Source organism: Aquarana catesbeiana, linkage group LG03 (assembly GCF_042186555.1).
Source record: "Aquarana catesbeiana isolate 2022-GZ linkage group LG03, ASM4218655v1, whole genome shotgun sequence".
Classification (NCBI taxonomy): domain Eukaryota; kingdom Metazoa; phylum Chordata; class Amphibia; order Anura; family Ranidae; genus Aquarana; species Aquarana catesbeiana.
This window is the reverse complement of record NC_133326.1, coordinates 636,514,509-636,532,229: the sequence shown is the minus strand read 5'-3', so window position 1 is coordinate 636,532,229 and position 17,721 is coordinate 636,514,509. Positions and strand designations below refer to the sequence as shown.

The 17,721-nt window shown below is 42.7% G+C and overlaps 1 protein-coding gene across 3 annotated transcripts in view; it reads left to right on the top strand.

The window, feature by feature from the left end:
• LOC141133259 (cytokine receptor common subunit beta-like) overlaps window positions 1-16,979 on the top strand; it is a 159,451-nt gene extending 142,472 nt beyond the window's left edge. For all 3 annotated transcript variants that reach the window (XM_073622526.1, XM_073622524.1, XM_073622525.1), the window contains one exon: window positions 16,439-16,979. In XM_073622526.1, coding sequence (XP_073478627.1) covers window positions 16,439-16,712 — 274 coding nt within the window. In that variant the 3' untranslated portion in view covers window positions 16,713-16,979. The remainder of the gene's footprint in view (window positions 1-16,438) is intronic.
• Window positions 16,980-17,721: the final 742 nt, after the last annotated feature.

The window sequence follows — 17,721 nt, the reverse complement described above, 5'->3', positions numbered from 1 at the left end:
CGGATTTCTGGGTCCGACGGAGTTACGACGTAAAGATTTGAAGCATGTTCCAAATCTAAAGTCCGTCAGATTTGCGACTGGAAAAGTCCACTGAAGGTCCGGTGAAGCCCACACACGATCGGATTGTCCGCCGGATTTGGTCCATCGGCGTCTGTCGGACAAGTCCGGTCCAAAAGTCCGACCGTGTGTACGCGGCATTACAAGGCTGGCCCTGACATAGTGGACTGTTTTCCTTTATACAGAACTGGAAGCTCAAAGGACTATCTTGATGGACTTTTGTTTTATTTAGATACTACTCTGGCTGTGCCACTACCTATTTGTTTGTCACTTATCCCCACCCAGCCTACTCAGCCTATTCAGCTGCCAGCCAGACATTCAAGTTCAATGTAAACAAAGGAATGAGGATGGTGGTTAACATGTAAAAAGCAAAAAATGAATGGATCCCCCTCAGAATATCAGACCCTCCCAATCTGATAAGGATTTTAAGGCCCCCCCCCAAATTCAATACCAGACCCTTTTGCCTGGTACAGATATCCATGTCCAAGTTAAGCATATTCAATTTTAGATTCAGGGCTAGGGAAGTCATGTGGATGATAGAAGGGGTAAAGAAGTGAGAGATGCAAAAGAGGAGAAGAGTGAAGGTTGAATGTAGGAGGTATAGGTACAAGGAGTGGATTGAGGAAGAAGGGAGGGGCCCCCTTTTCCCACACCCAGACAAGGCAGTATTAGTGTCCCAGCATGTTATTCATGTGAAGAGAAGGTCCTGACATTTTTAAAAGCCTCTTAACACCGTCAAAACCACCCAAATAATCATGTAACATTCTTGTTTGCCATGAGCTTCAGCAGTCAGGCACTCAATTCACATGATGGAATCTAATTAAGTGACCAGGTTAGCTAAAGATGGTGCATTCTTGGTTAACCAGTAGCAAGGGATGACTTCTATGGCCACCATAAGGAAGTGGCAGAGAATGATATTAGTACCAGGTAGGGATCTGTGAGCCGGTCACTCAGGGATATAGAGATAATATATGAATGAAGATAGAGATCACCAACATGTGCCCAGGACTGAGGGGTAAGGTTTGTGAAATAGAGTGGGGGATCTCCATCACCTGATCACAATTGTTAGGTTTTTCACTTGGACTTTACTAGCATCATTTAGGCCATTTTAGTATATGAATATTTTTTCCCCCATTCCTCAAGGTCAATGAGAGTACCCAGTTCCTTAGACCATGTTTCAGTGTAATAAGGGAGCATGAGTAGCTGAGAAACTACATGAGTCGTGGGGTGTCCAGTAGGTGAAGAATATCGAAAGAAGTAGGCTGAGATAGCTTCAGTAAGAGAGTGAACTAGAAAAAATTCAAAGTGTGGCGCTATTAATAGCAATATAGAAAAATAAGCATAAAATGATATCACAAAATTATAGTGTGAACCAAAATTGCCACGTGAGCACATATGACAGTGACTAATAAGCAAAGTGATAAATACATGTATGTGTTCAATACAAATATTAAAACCAATATCAGATATAATCTAAAACATCAAAGGAAATTCGTGATATCAGTGCATAAACAATTATCAAATATAAAGTCCAAAACACCAAAAATTCGTGACATCAGTGCATAAACAGCATTGAGCAGGTGTTTTCTTGTATGTGTAGAAAAACTTTCAACCCGGTAGCCTGGTAGGTAAATGGACCATAGAAGACCAGAGGTGCACGGAAGTTTGAAAACAGTGCCAGGACCATCACCAGAAGTTATGGAGGCTTACCGGAAATTGTGGCCTGAAATAGCATATGCCATACAGGTCAAAGAGGCTTAGTGACCAACAGGTCTAGATGTATTATCCGGTCAGATGTTATCGTCACACAAACCATGGGGGGGAGGAATCGGTCAGCACGACTTCCACATTAATAGGTATACCACCATAGGCCATGCGAAAGATTCGTATTACATGTGAGGAATAAAAACACTCACATAGTGTAATAACGTAAAACTTGGATTTATTTAAAAAGTAACAGTAAAAAACAGACTCACATTTTTTGCAGATAAATTAGCGTATCAATCATGTAGCGGTAGTTGTGAGGGATCCACCCGACATGTTTCAACTAAAAAAGTCATCTTCTGGGGACCGCTCTATATATAGACAAACAAATAATGACCCCCATTGGAAGTATCCGGAAGTGAACCAGATGACCTTATTTCCGGTTTTGAGGGACATAGGTTATAGGCTTGATATTTTGAAGCCATTTATCAGAAAAGACTAGACAATCGGGATATATATTAAGATGTGATTCAGATAGTAAAATTATGAGGCAGAAAAGAGTTAGCAGCGGTCCGGATAATCAATCCATAACCAAGCCTCACTATCAGTGTCTTCATCCAATAGATGAGAGTGCAACGATGCCACTGCGCTCCACACTCTGTGATGAGCCTCGTTTCAGCGCAATGACGTCACGCGTAAGGCTGGGTAACGGCGGCGGTGCGGTTTAGACACTTAGTATAGCGGCAGCGCATTCACTCCATTTCAGTATGGATGTTTTTGAATATCGTGCATCTCGGGTAGTCAATACCGAAGGTGTTTTTGTTGCCACTTCCAATGACACAGAAATTGGAGGATTATTTATGAGGTTAAAGAACGTCATGGTTTCTGAACTTCATCTACAATGGGATCTAGCCTTTTTAGAACAATATGTGGCAGAAGGCATGATCCCACGCAGTCTCAGATGGGACGTTCAACCCCAACAGGGGGAGGCTGAACTTGATTCTTGGTTCAAATACTTTAACGATGCTGGCATCAAGTTCCTTGATTTCCTCATCAATAGGAAGCGTATTCGCCTCTCTGTTTTGGATCAGGAAATCAGGGAATTGAAAGATAAATTACTTGCATATAAAAATTCTGTTGAGTATAACACCCTGTCTTCTAACTTGCAAGCGCACCTTGTAAAGGAAGATAAGGAGCAAAAAATCAAAAAACACAAAAAATATTCTCGTGACATTGGGGACTATAAGGCAGGTAAAGTGTTTGGTTGGCAGAAATCTATCACAGCACCCACTCAGCAGGCCCCATTGCTGACTAGTGCCCCTAATGAGGCCACTAATGTCCCTCCCACACAATCTTCAGTTCGCCCAAAAATCGCTGCTGATAAAGGGCGACCCTATGGTGGAGGTCCTCCTCCACACATGGGACGACAGCCAAATACTCATACCCCTAGAAATCAGCATAGGGGAAGAGGACATCAATCTAGAGGTAGGGGTAGAGGAGGTAATAGGGGAGATCAATATGGTTATGATTACCAATATCGTGAACGTGAGAACTCATACCATCGTGGCTCCCCGGCTCGCTATCACGACTCCCCTCACCATCCTCACTACCCTAATTCCTCATCATACTATAGACATCCGCCTATTTCTACTTATAATAGGTATTCCCCGTTACGTGAACATTATAATGAAAATGTCTGCCCGTTCCCCAGTGCCGGGTACGACCCATCTCCTTATAAACAAACGTATCCAGATTCACGTACTACTCGGGGTTTTCGCGAGGACACTCTGAACAGAAAAAGAGGTCCAGAAACAAGAGAGGGACCAGAGGAGGGAGGAGGGTTCAGAGACGAAAAACGAATAAGAACGTAATATGTCAGGGGGTATTCAACTTGAGTGATACTGTCCTTACACAGGAAGAAAAAAGTGTCCTTAACAAGGGGCTTAAGTTTGCCCCCCCACATAAACTTAACAAATTCAATACGTTCATTGACATTCACAAGTTCATTAGGAAAATCAATGTTCAAAGATATATTATCTCGAACCCTACGAGAAATATAGCCAGGGCGGCAACGTCCGGCACAGTACATTCTAATTTATCCAATCCCTCCCTCTTCAGCCCTCCAACACAACTTCCACCCACCATTAACCTATTTAAAGAATTAGTGATACGAGATCTAGCGAAGATTCCACCTAAACGTAAATTGTATAATCCCTTACCCACAGCGGGCCTAAAAACCCTATGTGAGAATAAAAATTTGGTTATACGCCCCGCCGATAAAGGCGGGGGTATAGTTTTATTAAACAAATCAGACTACCTAAAAGAAATGCATCGCATTTTAGGAGATCGTGAGACCTATATTGAGTTACCAAACAATCCAACACAGGAATATAAAAAAGCATTGAAGAATCTGATAGCCAAAGGCTATGATTCTTATATTCTAAATAAAAAGGAGAGATCATTTTTAGTTCCCCTTGCCCCACGTGTTCCAGTTATGTATTATTTACCCAAAGTTCATAAAGACCCCCTTCACCCCCCAGGTCGACCCATAATTAGTGGCATCGACTCGATTACTTCTAGAATCGGGAAGTACATTGATTTCTTTCTCCAGCCTTCTGTACGTAAGATGCCGTCCTATCTAAAGGATACTAGGGATGTGATCAGATTGTTATCAAATGTCCTCTATTCTGGTGACCTCATTATGGCCACTGCGGACGTGGCGTCCCTATATACCTGCATTCCACACCGAGAGGGTGTGGATGCGGTAAAATGTTTTCTTAATAGGGATGTTTCCCTTGCTTCACCCCAGATTAATTACATCATAGAGCTAATTGAGTTTGCAATCCAAAGTAATTATTTTTGGTTTAATGGCAATTACTATCGCCAACACAAGGGGGTGGCAATTGGATTAAATCAGTTCCTAGGAGCCAATTTTTACGATTACGTAGAAATTGTACCGATCGAGATACTTATATGGCTCAGGCCATGATACTCAAAGATAGGTTTGTTGAAAAAGGTTATAACCCGCCTGACCTGGATAGAGAGATTGAGAATGCCTGTGGTATAGATCGCCAGATACTATTGCAGGACAGACCCAAACAATCTAATGACGAGTTCAAATGGTCATTTTTGACGTCCTTCTCGACGCAATATAAACGTATTAAGAAGATTTTTGAACATCATTGGGACGTTTTAAAAACAGACAAAATATTGGGACCACTACTTCCTGATACTCCCAAGGTGGTCTTTAGAGGAGTTCCATCTCTCAGGAACAAGTTGGCACCCAATGTTATTGATCCGCCAAATAAACCATCCTTCTTTCACAATTGGACTGTTTTTTTTCCTTGCAAAAAATGTCTGGTTTGCCAGTATAATACCTGCGGCAGAAGGGCGAGTCACGAGTTTACTTCTACCGTGACTGGCCGCACATATGCAATTAAGCAATTTTGCACGTGTGCCACTACCGGGATTGTGTACTTGTTGACTTGCCCTTGTGGCAAACAATATGTGGGCCGTACTATTAGATCCTTTACTATACGTGTCTCAGAGCATATTAATCTCATTAAGGCAGGTAGCACTAAGCATACTGTCCCTAGGCACTATAGGGAATGTCATGATAGAAACCCTGCTGGCACACAGTTTCTCATCATAGATAAATACAGGGCCCCATGGCGGGGGGGTCTATTCTTAGGGGTGTCTCTCGTTTGGAGACATACTGGATATACGAATTGGGGTCCCATTTCCCGCAAGGTATTAATGTCGATTGGGACATCAATTCGTTTATAAACCAGGCGTAAATTGTTATTTATTTTAGATTTTTTCCTTTTTCTTGGTATTTACCATTCATGGTAGCCCGATAGTGATGGTCTCCTTTTTATTATTTTTTATTATAATTTTAAAATATATTGTTATGTGACTCTTTAATTTCTTAGGCTTACCCCTTTTGTATACACTGTATGTGTTTTTTTTAGACATAATGGTTGGGCATTAGAGTGTACCTATGTCCCCTATTGGAAGTGTCTGGCAGGCCAGGTGTTCGAATCTATATAATGTAGACTATGGAATAATTTTCCTGTCTTCTATTATAGATTTTCGTGGGTATTTATAATATATCTAAATTTCTATGTATTATATTACCATGTTTTCTTTTTTATGGGCACTTGTAGCACATTTAAGTTTTTACACAATTTAATATTATGATTTCCATCCTTGCTGACACCTGGATGTCATTTCCGCCCTGTTCCATAGGGCTGGGCTCCGCTTCCTGTGGCTGTTTGGTGACTAATGGCGAGGCTTGGTTGACGCCTCTGAGCGTACCGCCGTCGTTGTCCTGATATGCGCATGACGTCATCGCGTTATACGAGAGTGAGGCTTGGGTGACGGCTTGGAACGCACCGCCGCCGTTACCCAGCCTTACGCGTGACGTCATTGCGCTGAAACGAGGCTCATCACAGAGTGTGGAGCGCAGCGGCATCGTTGCACTCTCATCTATTGGATGAAGACACTGATAGTGAGGCTTGGTTACGGATTGATTATCCGGACCGCTGCTAACTCTTTTCTGCCTCATAATTTTACTATCTGAGTCACATCTTAATATATATCCCGATTGTCTAGTCTTTTCTGATAAATGGCTTCAAAATATCAAGCCTATAACCTATGTCCCTCAAAACCGGAAATAAGGTCATCTGGTTCACTTCCGGTTTCGGATACTTCCAATGGGGGTCATTATTTGTTTGTCTATATATAGAGCGGTGGGGTGAGAGGGTTCCACACCCCAGAAGACGACTTTTTTAGTTGAAACATGTCGGGTGGATCCCTCACAACTACCGCTACACGATTGATACGCTAATTTATCTGCAAAAAATGTGAGTCTGTTTTTTACTGTTACTTTTTAAATAAATCCAAGTTTTACGTTATTACACTATGTGAGTGTTTTTATTCCTCACATGTAATACGAATCTTTCGCATGGCCTATGGTGGTATACCTATTAATGTGGAAGTCATGCTGACCGATTCCTCCCCCCCATGGTTTGTGTGACGATAACATCTGACCGGATAATACATCTAGACCTGTTGGTCACTAAGCCTCTTTGACCTGTATGGCATATGCTATTTCAGGCCACAATTTCCGGTAAGCCTCCATAGCTTCTGGTGATGGTCCTGGCACTGTTTTCAAACTTCCGTGCACCTCTGGTCTTCTATGGTCCATTTACCTACCAGGCTACCGGGTTGAAAGTTTTTCTACACATACAAGAAAACACCTGCTCAATGCTGTTTATGCACTGATGTCACGAATTTTTGGTGTTTTGGACTTTATATTTGATAATTGTTTATGCACTGATATCACGAATTTCCTTTGATGTTTTAGATTATATCTGATATTGGTTTTAATATTTGTATTGAACACATACATGTATTTATCACTTTGCTTATTAGTCACTGTCATATGTGCTCACGTGGCAATTTTGGTTCACACTATAATTTTGTGATATCATTTTATGCTTAGTTTTCTATATTGCTATTAATAGCGCCACACTTTGAATTTTTTGTTGTTATTTTTGTCCTTGAGTCTACGGGTGTGTTGGCTGCTTTTCTAGTTTGCTTTTAGCGCAGCGCTGTACCACATTTAAAAATAAGAGAATGAACTAGGAAAGACTGAACCCATCAATTGTCCAGCCATTTAAAAAGCAGATGTGGATGTCTTAGTTTGTTTGGGCATAGTAGGGGTAACTCACCCCCGGAATTTTACTATTCCATGGTGAAAAGAGTTGTTTCATACCCACACAATGGAACAATGTATAGTTGTGGGAAATGCAGGGTTGTCAAATGTCAATAACCCAAGATAAGGTTATTAAGGTGGGGAAAGGAGGAGGATCCGCTCAATCCATGGTAGGGGTTTAAGGTCGAAGAAGGATAAAAATTGTTCGATGGTTACCCACAGTTTAGAGGATTTGCTTTGGAATCAGTCTGCTGTTCCCATCAATGTTGAGGCAAGGTGCCATAGAGCTGTATCTGGAGCACCTTCTCCTCCCATATGTTTAGGAAGTGATAATACCAAGCAACTTAGTCTGGGCTGGCTGCTAACCCAGATGAATTTCGAGAAGCTTTTCTGTAGTTTTTTTATTGGAATTTTTTAGGAACAGCTATTGACAAAAACCCGGAAAGGGTAGAGAAACCTGGATGTCATGTGCATTTTATGGCCAAGCCAGGAAAATAATTTATGATCATATCTATTAATGTCTGATATGGTTTTATGTAATAAGAGTAAGTAGTTGATAGAGAACATCTATGCTGTACCAAAAGGGATCTAAAGTCCTAAATATTTCAAGGATTCAGGAATAATGTGAATGGAGAAAAGGGTGGTCATAGTCAGCACTCTTGACGAGTGCATATGACAGGTCCCTCAGATTGTATTGACTCCCCATGCACATGAGGATTAGCACTGATGGGGGATCAGAAAATTGAAGATTTCAATGAAAACCTCAGTCAGCAACACAAGGGATATTTTTCTTTAACTTTAAGTAATGTCCCTTGTTATGATTTTTTTTTAAACCTTTTAAACGAGCTTAGGCTTTGGGTATTTCTGATTTAGAATAATTGACTTTGAATTTGCTCATGGAGCCAAAAACCTTACATTTTTGGATCATAGATGGCAAAGATGTATGGTGGTGTGTTGCATACAAAAAGAGATTGTCTGCATATAGAGATAATTTAATATGAGGAAGAACTGTGAAGTCCTAAGATTGTTAAATGTTTTCTTAAGGCTACAGATAGGTATCCTATTGTAAGGACATAAAGAAGGTGAAAAAAAGGGACATCCCTGTTGTGTACCATTTTGGATACAGGATTTTGGAGATGGGGAACCATTTCCTCAAACTCTTGTGGATGATTGAGAGTAAAGGGCCAAGATTATTATAAGGTTGTGTGTGAGAAAACCCCAGATGTTCCTGTCAAATGCTTGTAGTTAGTAGATAGTAGACACATAGTGGTTTTGGAGGTCTAAGCATTATGGATGAGCCAGCGGTTCCAGAAAAACGTAAGTTCAACACAGACATCGGGTGTGAGTTTGTTCTAAAACAAACCGAACATATGAGGCGTTCGCGGGAAATTCGAGCGCCGCAGAACGCCCCATGATGCACTGACCTACAGTGTATTTGATATATATATATATATATATATATACATAGTCAGTCTAGTGTGTATTTATATATATATACATATATATATATAGATATATATATATATATATATATCTATATATATATAGATATATATAGATATATATAGATATCTATAGATATCTATATATATCTATATATATATATATATATATAGATATATATATATATATAGATATATATATATAGATAGATATATATACACACAGTCTTATATATATATATTCGGTGCACTCAGTGGTGTACTAATACACTTCAGGCGATGCCATGCAATCCGTTGGCAACCCCCCCATGCTCCTCATCTGGGATGTCCAACCCTACTATAACTCCAGTCTTCTTGAAAACCTGCACTCAGAGGAATGAAGGTATAGCAATAGGTGTCCCAAGTACTTGCAGCCAATCTGCTAGTAGTGCACCACCAATTGATGTTAGCAGGCAAATTTCCCTTCCCCAATTGATGAATCGTAAAAAGAAATTCGGTCCCAGCCATCCACATGCTCAACATCTAAATGCTAGCTTGGCCAAATTGCTAGCATTGCAACTGCTGCCTTTTCAGCTGGTAGACTCTGCCTCCTTTCGTGAATTTATGGAATGTGCTGTACCTCAGTGGCAGGTTCCAAAAAGCCATTTCTTTTTATGGAAGCCCATTCCAGCTCTCTACCGGCATGTGGAAGGCAATGTTTTGGCCTCGTTGGACAGGGCGGTCAACAGTAAGGTTCATATTACCGCTGACTTATGGTCCATCAGGCATGGGAAGGGACATTATCTTTCCTTCACCGTGCTCTGGGTAACTCTGCTGGCAGCTGGGAAGAATGCAGGACAGGGTTCATTGTTGTTGGAGCTTATTCCGCCACCACACTTCCAAAATGCTAGTGATGATTCTGCCACAGCTCTCTCCTCCACCCCCTCCTCTTCTTCTTCCTCTATGGCCTCTTCTGCAGATCTGTCCTCTGAACCAGCAGTGCTCCGTAAGCATTCAAGGGGCTACGCAAGCAGTCAGGCTAAAAGATGACATGCGGTGCTTGAGTTGGTCTGCCTAAGGGACAGAGATTCTGTCAGCTTTGCAGGGGAAGGCTCAGAGGTGGTTGATGCCACGCCAGCTTCAGCCAGGAATGGTTGTATGGGACAATAACACCAACCTTCTCTCCGCCTTCCGATAGGGACACTTGAACCATATTCCATGTTTGGCACACGTCCTGAATTTTGTGGTGCAGCGGTTCTTGAAAAGGTACCCAGGCTTACAAGATCTCCTGAGGCAGGCCAGAAAAGTCTGTGGTCATTTCTGACGGTCATACAATGCCAATACAATGCCAGTGCTTGGCTAGCTGACATTCAAAGGGAATGCAACCTGCCCACCAATCTCCTCATTTGTGACATGCCCACCAGGTGGAACTCAACATTGGCAATGCTGCAGTGGCTGCACACACAGCAGAGGGCCACCAATGAGTACCTGTGCGAGTATGGCACCAGGACAGGGTTAGGGGAGCTTGGCTTCTTTTCACCACGCCAGTGGCTACTGATCAAGAATGCATGCACTGTCCTGTCACCATTTGAGGAGGCCACAAGGATGGTGAGCAGTGACAGTGCATGCATCAATGACACTGTCCCTCTAGTCTTCCTGCTGGAGCACACGCTTCGTGGAATAATGGACAGGGCACTTGAGGCAGGACAGCAGGAGGAAGAGGAAGACTTCCTTTCCTCTAAAGGCCCCCTTTATACAGATAGCATTCCTGCTGGCCTGCCAAACACACAGGAAGAAGAGGAGGAAGAGGACGAGGATTGTGTCAGCATGGACGTAGAGGATAACACTCTGCAGCAGTCTTCAAGGGATGGTTTTCAGTCCCCAGAAACCAAAGGAGTTGTACGTGGCTGGGAGGAGGTAGTTACCGATCATGTGATCCTTAGTGACCCAGAGGACTCCGAATCAAAGACCTCTGCAAACGTAGGCTCCCTGATTCTGCAAAGCCTGCAAAAGGACCCTAGGATTCATGGTATCAAAGAGAGGGATCATTACTGGCTGGCAACCCTTCTTGATCCATGTTACAAGGGTAAAGTTGCAGAACTCATCCTGCCTTCGCAGAGGGAACAGAGGATGAAACATCTTCAAGAGGCCTTGAAGAAAGGTTTGTGGAACGTATTTCGAGACCCTGGGAGGTTACCATTTCCTGGTGCTGGACAACATGTTGCTGAGGCTTCGTTCAGTGAGTGGAAGATCGGTGGAGAAGGTGGCCGGCTGACCAATGCCTTTAAACAATTTTTCAGTCCTCAGAGCCAAGGTCTGATCAGTTCAAGCAACCATCGCCAGCGTCTGACTTATATGGTGCAGGAACATCTAGGGGCAAGAGCAGACTTGGAGACCTTTCCAACAGAGCATCCACTGGGTTGGTGGGTCTTGAGGATGGACTACTGGCCAGAACTTGCTCAATATGCAATTGAGTTATTGGCCTGTCCTGCATTTAGTGTGCTCTCTGAATGCACATTCAGTGCTGCTGGAGGGTTTGTAATGGATCAAAGAGTGCACCTGTCCACAGACTCCGTTGATATGCTCACATTCATAAAAATGAATCAGTCTTGGATCAGCAGCTATCAAGCACCGGATGCTGATGTAACTGATTGAATTTGGTATGGATCTGGGATCCCTTGAAGACTGCCTATGCTGACTATCCTATTCTTCCTCAATCTTGATGAGGCTAGCTTCCAACAATATTTTTAGTTTACTGCACCACCACCACCACCCAAGGCCAAATTTTTCTAACCGTTTAACAGGGGCATGTAATTACAATTTTTGATATAATATTTCACAGCAGGGCCCGTCCCTGTGCCCAACAAGAGTAACTGTGAGGGACTACAGTGTTCTGGCACCACCAACACCTAAGGCTCAGTTTTTCTGCAGAGTATTTAGGACAGGCCATATAGTATATATACTGCTATTCAGAGTATATACGTAGGGCCTGGAGGACCACCACGCCATTTATGGATTTTGGGGGGACATCCATGGTATTTGTTTTTGTATATTTGGCACGGGTTTCCCCTTAATATTCATACCAGACCCAAAGGGCCTAGTAATGGACTGGGGGGGAACCCACACCGTTTTTTTCAATGATTTGAAAATGGGGATTGTCAGGATCCGACAATGCATTACAGTAGTTTTAAATTACATTTTTTCCTTTAGAAATGTAATTTTGCTGTGGTACTGCTATAAACATGGGAAAGATGCGCTATTTTACAGGCAGACTAAGGAGACCCCCCATGCACAATATTTAAAGGAATATTTAATTTTTATTGTTTCACTTTAAGCATTATTAAAATCACTGCTCCCGAAATAACGGACGTTTTTAAAACTTTTTTTTTGCATTGATGCATGTTCCCTGGGGCGGGACCCGGGTCCCCAAACACTTTTTATGGCAATAACTTGCATATAAGCCTTTAAAATTAGCACTTTTGATTTGTCAGGTTCTCGTCCCATATATTTAGCAGTGTTCGCATGTTCGCACAAATTCTTTGCCTGTTTGCATGTTCTGCTGCGAACCGAACCGGGGGGTGTTCGGCTCATCCCTACTGAGCATAATGCATAAGAAGCAAAGTTTTAATGTATTGTCCTGGGCTTCACATTTCAACAGAAGCCCAACTTAGTCCGGATGTACTGTTTAAGGTTTGGGAGAAGGGGTGGTGAATGATTGGTGATAATCTTGGAATACGGTTTTGGATCTACACCAGTAAGAGAGACAGGCTGAGAAGTGGCATACAGAGTATAATCTTTATCAGGGAGATAAATAATTAGGATAATTAGGGAGATGTAGGCACATAGATTATAAACTTTCTCAGAGAGATAAAGAATTAGGATAATTAGGGAGATATGGATACCGGGGCTTAAGAGGGGGCATTCAGAGAAATAGAATTGAGTGTGAAAGTGTGTCAAGGGATCCTCATCAGGTTCCAGACTTTTGCCGAAGGCATAGTTGTGACTGCAGCAACTAACTCCTCTTCAGTGAAAGGAATATTAAGGGATTGTCTTAGGTCTGCAATAATTTTTGCAAGAAGGGCTCAGCAACATAGGCAGCAATCTTATGTTCATGATCTGAGAGAGCTCTGTGTGGTGGTTGGGGAGGTTATAAAGGTCTCCAAAATAGTCACTGAAAGTACAGGAGATTTGGCATAGGGTTTGTATTGACACCGTGTTTTAATAGTTAGAATGTACATCTGATGACCCCTGGGGCGAAGAGCCCAAGCCAGACATCTGTCACATTTACTACCCATAAAAAATAACATAATAAACTGCACTGATGTATCAACTCAAAATCAAAAAGAAATCAATGAATTCATTAAGTGTGTAATCAGTGGCTGCTTGTGCTCAAATATTTTTTTGGGGGAGCGGCAAACATGGCCCCCTCACTCCCACCCCTTCTCCCCATTACTCACTCGCTCAAACGATCGATCAATCACCAATTTGCCTGCCAGGCCTCCTGCAACCCCCTCACCTACCCCGCCCAAGTCGCGGCTTCGGTGGCTTCCCCTGCATCTCTTCCCGAGTCCCGTTGGTCACTACTCCTCCTGGCCAATTGGGTTTTAGGACTCCTGGCCAATCGGGTGTCAGAACCCGCTTCCCGATTGACCTGGAGGAGAAGCAGGAAGACATTAGTGAATATAAATTCGCAAATGTCACACAAGTGGGGGGGCTCGGGGCGCAGTGCTCTGCATCCCGAGCCAACCCTTTTTGATGCCAATTAGAGCCTCAGGCTTTAATCATGTGCTTTAAAAAAAAAAGAAATACCCAATTGAAATCCATGCATCCGGCACCCTGCATAGAGATTAGGGGCCAGGCGCATGGATTAGGGGGGGGCGGCGCCCCTGTGCCCCTTATGATTGGCTGCCACTGTGTGTAATAAACATTACAAGGAGCAGCCACTTTACTATGAGATGCTTATCACAGTAAGTCTGAAGTTTCAATATACAGTATCAAGCTGAGCTAAGGAAATTAATCAAATTACAAATGCAAGTATATGCTAATAAACAAACGTGCATAATATACCCATGCAGATACAAATATGTACAACATGCATGTGAAAAACAAAAATACAAGTCAGTAAATTAAAGTTTGAAAAATCCATGTGAAAATAAATTCCTCTTCTTAGGTGCAAATTAGCGATGGGCAAACAGTTTGAGTCGAGCATAAGTTTGACCTGAACGTCACCTGTTTGCCTGTGTGGCAAACATCCAAATTTGCGGTAGCTCGTGGGATGTTCACCTGCCAAGCGCCCCACAATGCACTGCGTGCTTCACAGTGCATTCTAGGGCCCTAATCGGAAGAAGCCTAGCACTGTCAGAGCTTTGATTGGACAAAGTGGCGATTACTTTCTCCAATCATTGCTCAGTACTCATAATCCCACCCCACACTATAAAAGCTAACTTCCCATAGTCAGCTCTTATACTGTGTTGGAGTGGAGATAGATGGGCTCATTTTGCTACTAGCAGTTAGTGTGTTCACTGTTCACTTATGACTCTTGAGTGCAGAGTGTTAGTGTATTGTTAGTATAGTGTGTGAGAATAGTGTGTCAGTGTAGTGTGTTCAGTGTTTAACCACTTCAACACTGGAAGGTTTTACCCCCTTAATGACAAGAGCATTTTTTGCGATTCGGCACTGCGCCTCTTTAACTGACAATTGCTGTCGTGCAACGTTGTACCCAAACAAAATTGATGTTCTTTTTTTCCCACAAATTTAGCTTTCTTTTGGTGTTATTTGATCACCTCTGCAGTTCTTATTTTTTGTGCTATAAACAAAAAAAGACTGACAATTCTGAAAAAAAGCAATATTTTTTACTTTTTGCTATAATAAATATCCCCAAAAATATATATAAAAAACAAATTTCTTCCTCAGTTTAGGCCAATATGTATTCTTCTACATATTTTTGGTAAAAAAAATCGCAATAAGTGTATATTGATTGGTTTGCGCAAAAGTTATAGCGTCTACAAAATAGGGGATAGATTTATGGCATTTTTATTATTAATTTTTTTTATTAGTAATGGCGGTCATCTACGATTTTTATCGGGACTGCGACATTGTGGCAGACAGATCGGACACTTTTTGACACTATTTTAGGACCATTGACATTTATACAGTGATCAGTGCTAAAAATAGCCTCTGATTACTGTGTAAATGTCACTGGCAGGGAAGGGGTTAAACACTAGGGGGCACTCAAGGGGTTAAATGTGTGTCCGGCGGAGAGAAGAGGGAAGAAGACGACGCAGAAGTCCGGACCACCGCTAGCAAAAGAGCGGCAGAAGATAGCGGAGGAGCTGGCAGAAGAACCGGACACCGGGAGAAGAGGTCGAACACCGGAAGAAGAGGCCGGAGAGCGGGAGAAGAAATGGACACCGGGAGAAGAGGCCAGAGAGCGCAGCAAAGTCGGAAGAAGACCCCCGAAGTCAGAAGAAGACCCCGGAGCTGTCTAATAAATTATTTTAAAAACCTGTGTAGTGTGTTTTTTAATTGACACTTTTTCCCTAGGTGAATGGGTAGGGGTACGATGTACCCCATACTCATTCACATAGGGTGGGGGGCCGGGATCTGGAGGCCCCTTATTAAAGGGGGCTCCCGGATTCCGATAAGCACCCCGCCCCCAGACCCCGACAACCAACGGCCAGGGTTGTCGGGAAGAGGCCCTTGTCCTCATCAACATGGGGACAAGGTGCTTTGGGGTGGAGGGGGGCTGCAGGGCGCCCCCCTCCCCCAAAGCACCCACCCCCCATGTTGAGGGCATGCGGCCTGGTACGGTTCAGGAGGGGGGGCGCTCGCTCGTCCCCACCCCCTTTCCTGACCAGCCGGGCTGCATGCTCGGATAAGGGTCTGGTATGGATTTTGGGGGGACCCCACCCTGTTTTTTCAGCATAGGGGGTTTCCCTTAAAATCCACACCAGACCTAAGGGCCTGGTATGCCCCACGACGAGGCTCGCAAGGTGTCAATCTCGCCGATAAAAGCGGCAAGATTGACTTCCTTTTCTAGTCCCGTCGTACCCGAGTCACGTTCAAAATAAACGGACTTGTTCGTGTGTGGGCAAGTCTGTTCTTTCAGAAAGTCCGTCGTAACTCCGTCGGGAAGACCAGCGGACATAGTCTGCCAGAAAGTCCAGTCATGTGTAGGCAAGTCCGTCCGTAGTCCGGTCGTGTGTAGGCAAGTCTGTTCGTAAAAAAAGGCCGTCGGAAGTCTCTCAAAAGTCCATCGGAAAGTCCGCCCGTGTGTACGCTCCATATGTCTTTTTTCATGGTATCCCCCCTCTAACAACTTGCATAAGGGTCAGGCAAAGATAAATGGAAACCCTGGATAATTTGTTTACAGAGCAGAATAAAGCATCCAGAAACTGTCATTGTGCATTTTTTCTTTGTAATTGTCAGTTTTGCTTTAGTTTCAGTTTAGGCATTATTTAAATTTTTACATGTTACATGATTCAGTATCAATGTTATCCTCCACCTGCATGCTTATCTTTTTTTCCTCTTTGATTAGGGGGACATCTTCAGTTTCAAAAGAGCCTCCGAATTATTACAATAATGAAGAGCACATCAGTAAACTAAATAGCCAACCGATTCCTCAGGAAGATATTGAATGTTTTATTCTTTGTGACCATACTAAAGAAGACTATCCAACAGCATCCATTGTTGATGGGTATAAGCCTTTTACGGACTTGGAGAGTGAACAAGAAAGCAAAGATATAAAGGATTCACAGTTCATGTTTTCAGCCTTTGATGGACCATATTTGTTCTCTGAAAGTAACTTATGACAATAGCTTTTCAAATAATTTCTGTTAACATCATAAAGTTAATGGATTTTCCATGTTCTTAATTGTAAATAAACTTTGGGAAAGATTGAATGAGAAATTTGGAAAATGGTAATTGAATAGAAGTGGTTATGGTTTACAATTCATTATTTGATCAGCCTTTGGGACCTTTTTGCAAGAGTAGTAGACTGATTAATCGTGGCATGATAAAGGCATGAGATCATTAGGTGATCATTGTGTGATGTATGCTAAACATTATCAAAACCTAAATTTTTTTTTTTTTAAAATGGGCTTATATTGTGAAGAGTCACTGTGTATTTAACTGTTAGGGCATGATTAAGGGCAAATAAGGCACTAGCCAAAAGTGCATTTCTAGTATAGAGAGAGGAAATGTGGTATGTAACATACTGAACTACTATGCTATATTTTAGCACATTGTACTGAGTTCAGAATAGTGGAATATATATAACGCATTGGGATTAGCTGCAGGGCCGGATTAACATAGGGGCTATTGGAGCTGCAGCTCCAGGCCCCTTACCCTAAGATAGGCCCATTTGCCAAAAAAAAATTACAAAAAAAAAAAAAACGATCGACTTCGAGGGTCATTGCTCGGCGACCAGCGGTCACAGGGGTAGCTGAAGACCTACCCCACCACTGGTCAAAATTTGGGATTTGGGGCTCCTATCATCTATAGTCCCAGAGATACGGGGCTCCTAGCGCAGCCTGTCAGAAGCTAAATAGAGAGCGGCCAGTTTAAATACAAGCCGGAACACTCTGTTTGCAGCAGACTGAGAGGATGAGCTCACAGTACCTCTCCTCACTTCTTGTCAGAGGCACTAGAGCCTGCAGAGTTTGACAGGTAGCACTGCCTGTCAAACTCACCTATTCATTTCAATAGGGCCACTCTGCAACTGCAGGCCAAACTCGCTTGCAGTAGCAGCATAGTCCAACAATGTAAAACTACCATTCAGCAATATAAAAAAAAAAAAACAAGGAGTGGTAGCACCTCATG